The 14089-nt window shown below is 37.2% G+C and overlaps 2 protein-coding genes across 2 annotated transcripts in view; one reads left to right on the forward strand and one right to left on the reverse strand.

Annotated features, from left to right (window-relative positions):
* Positions 1-8769, reverse strand: part of LOC122844538 (rho GTPase-activating protein 26-like) — an 80140-nt gene extending 71371 nt beyond the window's left edge. The window contains 2 exon segments of the mRNA XM_044140118.1: positions 6987-8211; positions 8395-8769. Of these exon segments, the coding sequence (XP_043996053.1) occupies positions 6987-7055 (69 nt within the window). The 5' untranslated portion in view covers positions 7056-8211; positions 8395-8769.
* Positions 8770-8911: 142 nt separating this feature from the next.
* On the forward strand, positions 8912-12898 carry LOC122844537 (fibroblast growth factor 1-like). Its single transcript, XM_044140117.1, is given in 4 exon segments — positions 8912-9319; positions 12372-12475; positions 12684-12798; positions 12801-12898. Coding segments are annotated over 4 exon segments (495 nt in total). The 5' UTR covers positions 8912-9102; the 3' UTR covers positions 12860-12898.
* Positions 12899-14089: the final 1191 nt, after the last annotated feature.

A 14089-nucleotide genomic window follows, 5' to 3' on the forward strand; every position in this document is an offset into this window, starting at 1 on the left:
AAGACAGTTGGATATTTTAAGTGTTAATTTACAGTTCAAAGCCACCTGGTCTAAATATGTGTTGTTTGAACTAAGAATATATCATTGTTCATATTACTTCTATAAAAACTAAACCCACACTTTAACCCAATAAGAAAAAAGTTATTCTGGCAATAGTTCAGAGACACCCTCAGGACTAAAAAACCTTCTATAAACACACCCATGTCTAACAAGAGTTTAGACATCATAATTAACCTATCATGCATATTTTTGGACATTGAGAGGAAGCCAGAGTAGCTGACAAAAATCCACACTTGAACATCGAGAACATGCCAACTTAAACCCAGGATCTTCTTGTACCGAAGCAGCAATACCAACATCACATAATACACCAAAGTAAACAAATTCAAAAATAAAAGTGAACAACATGTTCCTACAAACTGAGAAAACACAGACTAGTGGTCAACCTTTCCAGTGTTGCTGCCTACCAAAATTACTTTGAGAGAGCATAAGCAACTCATAGAAGTCACAAAGAACCCAGAACAGCATCTAAAGCGCTGCAGGTTTCACTCTCCTCAGATAAAGTCAGCAAAGGAGAGTGCGCCAAAATTTCTCCATTTATTGCCAGGTTTTGTAAGGTAAAATACATAAATATTCATATTTGCTTCAGTAAACAAGAAACAAATGAGATCTTTTGTACAGGGAACCAGAAAATCACTTACGTTAAAAAAAATGTGTGTCTATTTAGTTGCCTAAAAAGAGTTGAAAAGCAGGTTTTGCAGAATGTTAAGACATATCTATAGTGCTATCAAAAAATTGACAGCACTCATTCATTTCTTGCTTGTCTCACTTACATGTTTCAGATGGTCAAACCATTTTTATAATCAAACAAAGATAACCAGAGAGTATTTATAAAAATCTCATTGACTCTAACCAAGTTACTGGGTATGCTTACCAGAGGTGGCAGCAACTGCAATATAATTACATAGGGATCCAGCTGTAGCAAGTGTTTTTATCAAGATGACTTTATAAGGCCAACTGCCTTGCACTTGAAGAAATGAACTGACTTAATAAAGTTCATCAAACTTCCCTAAAGCTTCACAAGTTTGAATTCCCTTTTTTAGAGTATTGCACATATGTCATTGACACATGCAGCTTGTTTATGCTTCATGTGTTAAAGCAGTTCAGATTTAGAAACACAACTTCCTTCCCCAAAATCTAAGAGCATTGGCGTCTGGTTGCTCACTCATTTCTCCATCTGCCTCAGTCTGCTCAACTGTTCACCCACACTCAGGAAGTGGTCTGTTATTTGTGTATGTTCTAAAATGCAGTAGGCAGGTTCAAAAACCGGATTTACCCGGTTTGCAATCAGGTACAATACATGCAAACTATATTTAGATTTGGCAGCAGCTGGTCTGAGTCACTGATAACACACAAGAAAAATGTACTTTAAGTCTGAGACTTTATTGTCCAATACAGGTTTGGTCTTTGATGTACTGCAAGAACTGAACCTTTTTTTGCCTTTCCTTCTAGCTGTCAAATTCTAAAATGAAATTCTACGCACAAATAGGGCTTACAATGCTTAGGTGTACAACATAGTTAAAATGTGGATGATATCAGGTCCTTCATTTGATTCATCTCAAAACATGTCCAGGACACAATGAAGTCAGGGACATTAATATATCTTCACAGCATAAATAAAACTCCTAACCAGCATAATTGCAAATGTAACCCTCTACTTACGTTTAATGGCCATCAAGATGAAGCAAATTAAATATTCAAGGCATCTTGTAATTTTTTCGGTCAGTAGCTCTGGTAAGTTTTTATCTTGACTAATAAAACAGACTGAAAGAACTGCTAAGCAATTGACTCATGGTCTATTTCTTATTTTTATTTTGCAAGTGAGGTTCCCCTTTGAACATGCTAAATATGTCTTAAAATTAAGTTTTTAATCCACATATCAAATGATATTTCTAGTATATTGAATATATGTGTACTGTAGGGAATATTTTTTCTCTCTTTCTTTTTTGTAAACACAAGACACAAAAATGTCTGATTCTGGATTTGAAAGCTTTAAGTGATCTCAATTTCTCTACCTTCTTCATTAAAAGCACCTCACAAAATATCCTTGACATTTAGTCACCTTACAGCCACAGACATAATGTTGGGATTTCACATAAACTATCACATGGTCAGGTGGAAGGAAAATTGATTTTCTTTTTTTTTTTTTGTTGTCGTCTCTTCTTGCAAATAAAATCTGAAGTGAATTAAATGCATGTGCATTACTCAGACCTTTCTGCTGTGATTACAGTTTGCCACAAACCATGTAGGAAACAACACAAACATGTGGAAGAAGACTCAGTTCAGAATTTGCTTGGCCAACTTGAAAAACACTATTTTTCCCTTCTGACATGCAAGACTACTGGTAAGGCTGTCATCATTTAATTTTTAACTTGCTAAACTTTACAAACTTTCTTCTATTTGACTTTATACTCTAGGAGAGGAAAAGGCTGCATTCTAAGTTAGGTTTCACTTTCACCTGTGCTATGATTTGCCTTTAGCTGTTTAGCATTTGTCTCTAAATAAATCAAAAAGAAATTGCTGCATAAAATTTTGCTTTGATTGATACTTGTTTCTCTGATAATTTTATGCAGTTTCTTAGAGAAAAATGCAATCTTACAAGAGACAGTTTCATACGGTGTATCTAGTGCTGAATTATTGTAATTAATTAGAAAAGTTTATTTATGTATTGTCTCAAATAAATGTTGGAGGATTTTACATTTATATTGATTTACTACATACAATTCTTGACTGATTTTTTTTTGTTTGGGAAATACTTTAAAGTGGCAAATAATAACATTCTCCAGCCAATTTGATCCACACTATCTGGCTTTGCCCTCAGCTTTCTAACTACTGGTCCAAAGTTTTTGCTATTTTGTCGGACATTTTTGACAAGAAATTGGAGCTTGACCCCTTGACTGCTTTGTTTGGAGTTGCACCTCCACAGTCCACCCTGTCCTCCTTTCAGAAATCCTCCTTGGCTTTCTTGACTTTTTTGGCACGGAAAGTGATTATAATAAAATGGAAGTCGCCTCAACCTCCATCATATACCCACTGGCTTCGAGATACACTGTATTTCATTAAACTTGAGATAATCCGTTTTACCTTAAAAGGCTTTTCTACAAGATTTTGGGGTTTGTGGAGCCCCTTGTTAAGAACCCATAGAAAGATTAATTTTCCTAATATTCCAGACTGACAAGGTGGTACGTTTGTAGCTGGTATTTATTATTCTTATCAATATCTCTTTTTCTTTCATCTTCTTTCTTGAGTTAAGTTTGACTGATACATCAACGGAAGTGTCCCCTGGCACCTGACCTTTTTATTTTTTTATTTTTAAATTATTGTTATTATTTTTTCTTCTTTCTTTCTTTCTCTTTTTTTGAGTGTATGTTTGTATGGGTTGAGGGAAAGAGATTTACATATATTTAGTACTGTGGTCCTTTTTATTTTATTTGTTTATCTTATGTTTCTGTTTCTGTCCGCTAACACAGTATGTTTTCTCTGACTTGATCCATTTTATGTATTTTGTGTAGGTGTATATATGTTGGTATAATTGGGCTTGTTCTAGCACAAGTATGTTTGTATTTAAAGGTACGCTGTTAACTGTATAAGTATTGCATTGTGTTTACACTGTACCTCATGTTAAAGCATAAATAAACTGGGAAAAATAAATAAATAAAATAAAATAAAGTGGCAAATAATGATGCAGTTTCCTTAATGGTTATGTCAAAATCTCTAAATATGTGAGAATTACCAAAAAGCATGATGAAACTATTTAGTAGTTGAAGTTTGTTTTTGAAACGTTACATTTTTAAGTAATGTATCGACAATACTGGATTATAAATTCAGATTTTTGAAGACTTTCATTTCTGATAGTTTTACTGTTCTGCCACCTGGTGGTTCAAAAACGTAACATGTGCACATCCACACAGGAAGTTATGTGATAACTAGTATTGCCTCTTTTGGATCAACTAACTTCCTTGAGTCCATTATTCTAGCCATCTAGCAGTTTCTAAGATTGGTCATAGGAAAGTCTGCACCAGTCCTTACTTTAAATACGAATGGTTTTATTATTATTATTATTATTATTATTATTATTATTATTATTATTATTATTATTATTATTATTATTATTATTATTATTATTATTGAAGCACTCTCAAAGTTTTCAGTCACATCCTTACTATTACAACTATTATTTCTTCTTTACTGAAGCTGTTGGTCACAAAAATCCACCCAGCTGACAAAGAGTGCAGCTGGAAGTGAGCCCCAAAGTCAAATTCTGCCAAAGGCCCTGAACAAAACTGGGTCGAATCTGCAAAAGATACTTTCCTGGTATGACACAAGATTGTCATCCTTGCTGTTTCTTTTTTTTTAATCCCCTCTTATTTAAAACATAATTTATAATGCATAAATTTGCCTAAAGTGCCAAAGTGATTTAATGCATAATGTCTGCAGGCATGTGAAGTAGATTATTACCTTGTAAAGTGATTCCAAGGCTCTCTCTATAGGAGAGAGCCCATGAAGGATTCTGGGAACTGCAGTCATCTCTTTTATTAAATGTTTATAGTTGCATTAGTCTCAGGCTTTAGTGCTCACATAGTTAGAAAGCTCTGTTGTTTTCCAGACTTTGGCTCAGTACTGTGTCCTGGATGCCTGTGTCACTCTTTCTCAGCCCCTCTCTGTAGTCTGAGAGGATAATTTTAGTCCTGACTCTGGCTTGTTAAAATGAGTCCTCTGCTGGAGGGGTGGCGATATTAGTGAGAAGAGGACTGAGAACATACAAACTTATATATAAAAAGCAGACACTTCTCAAGTGCAAGGAAGGATGACAAACTTGTTTCAACTAAACTACAAGAACAAGAAAGGACATGTTGGCACTCACATGACTTTCCCACAGGTACATGACAGATGATTGTTACAGAGTGAGAATGTAATTAGAAATAGAGCTTTGGATTACCAAATTTTGCATCTACTGATGTCGGTGTGGACTCTGTCACCCAGGCCAAAATAAAGCTGGATGTCTAAGCAAAAGGTAACTTAGTGTTTCTAGTTCATGAAGACATTTCACTTCTTATTCTTCAGGTCCAGCAGGCTGATGTGGTGATAAGGCACAGACACTTCTCGAACAACTAAACAACAACCAGATGAAGTTTCCTCTTCTTTTAGTTTTTGGGATTTGGGCAACCATTTTAACAAATTAGCAACAAAGAGATTAGATCTTTACCACCTACAAGATAAAAGAAAAATATTAAGTACTTTACACTACATTTGAACACATAAACAAGATATTTCTGAGTGTAGATGCACAAATTAATATTTACAGAATTTCTTTAGTCTGAGAGAAATGTTTTTGTAATACTTTGTAATTTCTCTTCAAATTTTGGCTTTATTTAAAGGATGCAAGCGTCAGGAAAAATGTAACTAGAAGAGCTTAGCTATATTTTAGGTTAACAAAATTCACTATATTGATAAATATCACAGTATATGAGGAACAGCTCATATAATGTGATTTACTAAAATTATTTATCGAGTTCTGATTTTTACATTAAGAGTACCTGGTATTTTAACAGCCGTGTGCATACTTTTGAGAGCCACTGTAGAAGTTTAAAACCTGCTTCTTCGGATGATTAAAGGCTGAACAAGACACATCTGTTTCCATAAACAGCTTTTTGAACTTTCCTCCACTTTAAGCCAAACATCTTTACAACACTTGAAGCCAAAACCCCCCTGACCTCATCAACATACACGCAGGTTGAAGCTCTCCTCCCACATGTCGGCATCCTGACTGGGTTGTTGGTTGGACTTTTGACGTCATCTCCAGCTGCTACTCTATCCAAAGGTCCTGGTCTGGCAGCACTTATGTTAAATACCCCGTGACACCTACTTGGAGAAGGGGTAGGCTTCACATTCTTTTTGTGGCTCTGGCCTTTCATTCTTTCTTCTTTCCCCGCTCCCCTGCTTTCCTTTCTTCCAAGACATTCTTCTGCAGAATGTCTTGGCTCTGACGAAGCAATACCTCTGCTTACAAATTCTAAGAAAGAACCAGAATTGTTAGAGTAACACTGCCAGACTGGATCAACAACCCTGTTTTTTGTTCTTACAGGACAAAGTTCTTGATAGTTGCTGCTCTGGAATCTTTGGCCTCCAGGATAAATAAAAAGAAATGAGCCCCAACTATTTGTATTTGGCATATGCATTTGTACTGGATAAACTCTTGAGGAAAAGATATGGTAAGACAAGAAACCATGGTCTTAAAACAGGATAAAGAATGTAGGGTGTTCTAGCAACATCCATGCAGAACTCTGGATTTGTAAGCCAACCTGATCTGTTGAGCTATTTATTCTTTATTACTTTGAATTTTGTTAAAATGTATTCTTAGTTTACTTTATATATTTTGGATTATTTAGTTTATTTTTACATTGCTTTTTTTGTTTCTTGTTTTTTTGTTATTTACTTTTTAAGTTAGTCAGGAAGAACTGTGGGTCCATTTCTAGAAGCATATGTACTGGTATAGAACCAGCATGCACTGGGTTGGGGCCTATTGTGTTTTACTAGAGCAGAAGAGGCAGCAGGAAATAATGAAAAGTTTGGTCTTTATTATTTGCTTGCCAAATGGAAAAATACACCCTAAAATTCAACCAACAAGTTTTGGACATTGGACTTCTTTTGCCTGCATACAAAACATCACTTCAGTGCAGTAGTGGCTTATGCATTGAACTTTTATAGGATATTTGGTTTGACAAACAATCACCACTACATGGTCCGTTATTTATTGTAACATTTCCAGCAAGGAATAAAGTTTTTTAATGCCATACCATTTCACAATTGCTTGCTTGTGGTAAAAAAAAATCTGATTCAAATTCCAGATCAAGAAGCCTAACAAATAAATTAAAAATAACATTTAATTTATATATTTAAAAGTATTTATTTATACACACACTTACATATATGGACCATCTCCGCAGCTGCTCCTCCAAAGTACAGGGGATGAAGAGGATCCTTGTCCATCCCATTGGTCTTCTTCAAGTTGATGCAGAGGTTATTGTCTCTGCATCACTGTACCAGATGTACCACCTCCTCTCTGTATTTAGACTCATTGTTCGTAATGTGTCCCACTACTGCTGTGTCGTCTGCAAACTTTACTATATGACAGCTGGGGTGTGTCTTGCCAAGCAGTCATACGTCAGCAGATTGAAGAGAAGGGGGCTCAGGATGCAGCCCTGCGGCGAGCTAGTGCTGAGAGTGATGGGGAGGAGACGGTGTTGTGAAAAGTAGACAGTATGAGGTCTGGAAGTTCAGTGTTCTGTTCCCCAGTGTGGGACTCAGTCCAAGAGAGAAAAGCTTCTGCACCAGGGTCTGTGGGATGAAGGTGTTGAAAGCTGAGGAGAAATCCAGAAAGACCAGACGAATGACAGAATTTCTGCTCTCCAGGTGGGTGAGGGCTGTGGGGACTACAGATGAGATGGTGTCAGCAGTGTAGCGGTTCTTCCTGTAGGCGTACTGATGAGGGTCCAAAGTGACATCGATGGAGTCCTTGATGGGGGCATCGACTAGCCTAGAAGAAGCACTTCATGACTACAGATGTTTGGGCTATAGTTTGGTAGTCATTTAGGCCTGTGACATGCTGGAAAATACAGAGAAAATAGTGGTGGCCTTTAGACAGGAGAGGACAGGTGGCAGTGGCAGTGATGTGTTGAAGATGTCTGCCAACACCTCAGACAGGTGATATGCACAGCACCTCAGTACCCGCACAGGGATGTTATCGGGGCCTTATGGGTGTTGATTCCCTGAAGGGTCATCCTCACATCTGCTGTGGTCACACAGTAGGACATGTCACCAAATGGTTGTAGAAGTTTGGTGCTGGGGGGGTTAGGATCCTCAAAGCGGGTGTAGAACTTAATAAGTGCATCTGGCAGTGAGAGGTCCTTTGGGCATTGTGCACCCCTGATATTGTAGTCTGTTGCACTTAATGCCTTTCCACATATGTCTTGGTGGTGAAGTGACCCTGAATTTTCTGGATATATAGGCTTTGGCCCTCACAATGTACGCAGTCAATTCTTTCCTTGGAGTGCTGATGTAGTATCCCTAGCTTTCAGCAGAGGTCTCACCTCAACATTCAGCCAGGGTTTCTGGTTTGGAGAACAGACTGGTGTGACATCATCAGCACACCTAGAGATAAACCACAGAACAGAGGAGGTGAACGATGTGCACAGAAAACAGTCCTGGCCATACAGTGACTGTCTTTTTTTGTGGGTCTAATCTGTCTCGTCAGCGGACGATATGCTGGCGCCAACAGGGTTGAGATGTGGTCATAGAGGCCAAGATGGGGGCGAGGAAGAGCTCTGTACTCACCGTTAATGTTAGTACAGTCCAGAGTCTTGTCTCCCGGCGTGGGAAAGGTGGCATGCTGGTAGAAACTGGGCAGTGTCCGCCAGTTTCACGTGATTAAAGTTCTCCGCAACCTCGTAAAACGCCTCCGTTTGTCGATGCTTCATTAGCATTAGCACCCGGCGGGATGTAAATAATGATGAGGAACACGGCAGTAAACTCCAGTGGAAGATAGTATGGCCGACATTTCACTGTCATAAGTTTCATCGCCTCAGAGCAGTAGCTATTTACCAGTCCATAGTTCGTACAACTTTCATTCACGTACAGAGACCTCCTCCCCTTGTTTTTTTTTCCGACCGCTGGTCGCGTCCGCTCGGACTAACTGAAGACCGTTGGAGGGGTGATGATGCTTTGCATTATTTATTAGTTTGTTGACATTCAGATCCTCCGGTTGTGGGGGAGTAAATGGGTGTTAGCGGTTGCCCACTTCTCCCATATCAGAAACCGCCACTCTTCGCCATAGCAACCAGTGTTTATTCTTGTTTGGTTTTGTTTGGCATTTGGAAATTAATCTCAAATTAATGTTTGGTCTGAGAACGTGCTTAGCCTCGCCTGAATCTAGTTTGGATCCTTATACTTACAACAACAAAAGTAGGGGAGAAAAAGAGCAGAGGAGGTTCTGATTTTCGGCAGGAGAGAAAGGAGAGCATTTCCAGTATCCACATAACAGACATGGGGGGGCTCTCTTCTTGTTTCCGGCGTACTCCTCCCGATCAGAGTGGTGGTGAGCAAGTTGGTCGCCCTCTGTCTTTACAACAGACCCAGGATCTTAGCTCGTTTCCGGAGAGAATCTCGAGAGTCAAGCTCTACTGTCAGAATGGAGGATATCACCTGAAGATTGCTCAAGATGGAACAGTGTCTGGCGTGAGGGAAGAAGATGACCCCTATAGTGAGAAAAATGCATTTATCAATTTATTCTTTGTTATTTAAACTGCTTTTCAGAGTTAGTTATCAGATATGTTCAGAACGTTAAACACGACACACATTTATGGCCTTGTTCTAAATCTTTATATTTTCTGAATGATACTGTTTGTAAATTGGAAGCATTGGTGGACAAATCAAAAGTACGTAAGCTTGAAAAAAGAAAGAACACTTTATTTGAAGGGGTGTGCATAAGACTGACATGACACTGTAATAAACATGACATAACAGGAACAATTGGATGAAGAAAGTTAAGACTAACAAGTGACTATCAAGTAATTTAATATTAACACAGAGCTACATATTTTTCTTAAAGTTTGATCATTTGCATATTTATGATAGACTGTGATTTACTGACTAATGTCAAGTTGTCATAAAGTCATTTTTTGTCTTGATTAATGTCCAGTTGCCATGACAAAAACGATTTTTTTTTTCTTGGTTAACGTCAAGTTGTCACAACAAAGACATTTTTTTGTCTTGATTAATGTTGTCAAGACAAAACCGTTTTTGTCTTGGTTAATGCCAAGTTGTCATAATAAAGACATTTTAAACAATGTCAAGTAAGAGCTGTGTTCAAATTCTGGGTCTGCGTCCTTCAACGGACGGGTTTGAAGGCCGATTACGTCATAGCATGGCGACTCTGCCTGTGCGAATTCCTTCACATGCGAAACTCACATTGAATGATGGGTCCGGTGTATCCTTCACGGCCCACCATATCCCATAATTCATTGCGGGTCCCGGCAAATTATTTTTGTTATATTACACTTTAAGTGACAACGTAATTTTATACAACGTTTTTAGACGAGAATCTGCTCGGTTCCCCAAAACATAACCTGCTCTGACATTTTCGGACATGCCTGCTGCCGCTGCGTTAACCGCAAGCTCCCCTCGCCAGCTGCGACAGCCAGCGCCCTGGCTGGCTCCTGCGAGAGGAGCCAGCCAGGTTCGGTATCCCGGAGGAGAACGCCTCACTCCCATTGTTATAAATACTCCCACTAGCTTTCCCTAATGAGTGGAAGTTAAACACCGATATTATTCAGACAAGTAATGTCTAGTTGTAAAATGTTTGGTTTACTAAAGTGTAGTTAATTTATTCTTGAGTAAATCGGTTTGATTGATTAAAGTTAAGCCCTCAAGCATACTAGTTGTATTTAACTGTAAGGTCTTATCCGAGATTTGGAAAGTATTATACTTGAAAATGAATAATTTGCTTATATATATTGCTGGTAGAAATGTGCATTAGATGTTTGAACATTTTAGAATCAGACTAACAGATTTCTTTTTTTTTTTTTTTTTTTTTTTTACTATGGAACAGCATTTACTATAAATGCTCCGTTGTTTTTTAGTTTGTTTGTCTTCGCTGCTCTCTGCTTCATGCTGTCACGGTTGCTAGGCAACATAAGTTACGCTGAGGTGGGGGCGGGGACAGTTGGTGAAGGCTAGACCTGTCCACATTCACAGCTTTTCTCTTCCGGTCTTAGTTTATTCACGGCCTTGGAAGGACCCCGTCTACGTATACTGATCCTTGGAAGGATGGAGACCTCGAATTCGGACACAGCTTATGTCTCTGAAAGATTTGGCTAGCCGCCTGCAAGTTCCTGAAAGTAGCCTTAATATCCTTGGAAAATAAATTCTAAATTCTAATAAAATTACCTAAAAATTTAGGAAAAGAATTCTGAAAATCTCATTAAGTAATCCATCTGTTCAGAAAAGTTGCCTCTAAGTCTTGTAAAAGAAGCCAACAAGTTTTGTGAAAGTTATCGGTATTAGGAAAGTTATACTTTCCTAATAGATATGCAGTCTAAGAAAATAGACTGCATATTTTGTAAAAGTAACCCAGTAAGGTCCAGAAAGTAACTTGAGGGCAGACTGTACGTTTGTGACAGAAGCTTGGAAGGCTTTTGCAGTAATACTGTATGTAAGCTTAAAAGTAACCTGTAGCTTCTAGAAGGATAAATCATTACTCCATCATTACACTTTGCTGTAACTTGAAGGCTCCAGCAAAGTGCATCATTTTATGCACTTTGAATAACTTTGTTACTTTGTATAACTTTGTTAGCTACTTTGCTGTAGCAAGTTTGGTGAAAGTAATGTTAAAGTTATCTGAAAGATGTGAAAAGCAACCTGTAACTTATGACAAACATTAAGCCCATTTTGGGAAAGTTACCTATCAATTACACTAAAATAAATTACAAATTCAGCTAATGCAACCAATAGGTTTTAAAAAGCAACCTGTAAGTTCAAGAGAACGGCCTGCAAGTTTTATAATAAAATAACCTTTGAGTGGTGTGATGGTAATCTAATCTTAAGAAATTGTAAATTATGACAAAGTAACATTTCACTACCAGAAAGACTCTACAAATAAATTCTACTTTTCAGAGAAGTAACTTGTGCATTCCCTAAAAGTATTATATAAGTACCATGAATGTTTCAGTAAAGTAGCGTTAATGTTCAATAAAATCCACCTGTAACTTCCAAGAAAGGAACCTGTAAAACTAAGCTTTAAGTTTGAGGAAAATAACTTGGAAACTATGTAAAAGCATGTCGAATGCTTTGTGAAACTAGCATGTAGGCTCCAAGGAAGTAGCAGGTTTTCCACGACAGTAACTGTTTCAAGTTCTATTAAAGTTGGGAAAATGACTTATAAACTGTGGAACATAACATTTATATCCCAGGGAAGTAATCTGTAGTATGTGTGGCCATTGGGGAACGTAATCGCTTGTGCAAGATTTTTAGAATACATTTCTGGTAAAAAAATTTATTACAGATATTATTATTATTATTATTATTATTATTATTATTATTATTATTATTATTATTATTATTATTATTATTATTATTATTATTATTATTGTTATATGTGTTTACCCTTTGAGCACATTTATATGGGGGAGCATTCCACCAGGGAAAAAACAGCATTTTTGGAAGACATTTGTTATATTATGTAGGTATGTTCTCAAATTTAGCCTTGGAAAGGAAGCAAAAAGTCACACAGAAATGTGATGTTGATTGTGTTACAGTAATCATGAACCTGAAGGCGGTGGCAATAGGAGTTATTGTCATCCTGGGGGAGTCGGCGAACAAGTACCTGGCTATGAATAACAAAGGAGAACTCTTCGCAAAAGTGAGTTTTGGATTTTCTACTGTACACTTGTCAGAATTGTCTACATGTTTTTAAAACTGTATTTAAAATGTAAATGATTTTTATCTAATCTACATTAGAAAAAAAATTGAATTATTTTATTAATCTGTACAATCATTGAGATTAATTTTCTTAGAACCCTTGAATCAAATTGTCTGACTGCTGCTATTTGCACATTCTTTTTTCTCAGGAGGGCGTAACTGATGACTGTAACTTCTTGGAACATACTGAACCAAACGGCTACACCACACTTCGCCACCAGGGATCCTCCTTTTATGTTGGTTTGAAAGCGAATGGCACAGCTATGAAGGAACAGAAACCCACCAGGGCATGAAGAACATTTTATTCCTGCCGAGGCCAGCCTAAGCTTAAATGAATAAAAACCCTGGAAGACCGCAGAAAGGATTTTAGCTCACGTAATTTTCATGAATGTTATGCTGGACAAAGCACTGTAAAGGTGACTTTGAAAGAGTTCATGAGGTAACAACCCTAAAGTTTTTTTGCCCACTACAGCTGATTGAAAATATATTTATTAGACTTGGACGTATTTTATTGTCGTTGCACAAAAACACAACAATGTTGGCAACAAAATGTCATTGCTTGGCTATTGGAGCATACAGAAAAAATTAGCTTATATGCATACTTATAAGCTAACAAAATATACTCTCTAGTACAAAGCCTCCCTTCTCACTAACAGGCTCCAGTGCATGTCGCTGCTGCAAAATGAGCATTCACTGTGAGCCATAATTTGGTGCTAAAAGGAAGAAATGTACAGCTTGCTTACAAAATATCTTTAAAGTTGATCGTGTCTGAAACAAACAGTATAAACTGAACACTGAGCAACATGGTTTTAAGACCTGCAGTTCAGGGGATGATTGTTTTGTAGTTAATCTAAATTGGGGTGAAGTTGGGGTTCTCGCTTTTTAATGAATGATCTCTATTCCTGGAACCACTTTTATATGTGCTACAGAGCCACATGTGGCAACCACAAACCATATATGTCGCTGTACTGAATGTAAGTTATTTGAATCTGGTCAGAAGAAGACAGATGAAGAAGTTTCTCTGAAAACCTGTTTACATTTCACAATATATTGTAACTTTGTGCTGGCTTGACGATTAGTGTATTTATATGTGGTTTTATCAGTAATCAAATGTTATTTTACTCAACATTGTAACAAATATTTTCAATATATAATGTGATGGAAAAGTAAATTTGATATATTTTTTAAAATTGTAGAAGTATGATCTGGATGAAATGGCTTGTAATTCCAGTCAAGTTACCTCTCAGGCAGAACTGTGAACATGAATAACACCTGGGTTGTTTTGATGACTCTTTTAAAAGGTGATTATAGCTCTTTAAAACTGTTTCTCGCTCTGGCAGCAAAATATTTGCTCCACTTCTTGAAGTTTTGTTGTTGAACACTAAACACAATTAAAAAGAAAAATAAATCAAATATCTTGTGTCATGTGGTTCTTAGCTAAAAACATGTTTTTCCAACCATCTTGTGTTATGTAGTGTTTAAAGGGCATAGATCATAATTTTTGCACCTTTTCTTTTTTCTTTTTTGTTTCAGGTTTGTAGCATACTGCAGTCAT

Source organism: Gambusia affinis, linkage group LG15 (assembly GCF_019740435.1).
Source record: "Gambusia affinis linkage group LG15, SWU_Gaff_1.0, whole genome shotgun sequence".
Classification (NCBI taxonomy): Eukaryota; Metazoa; Chordata; class Actinopteri; order Cyprinodontiformes; family Poeciliidae; genus Gambusia; species Gambusia affinis.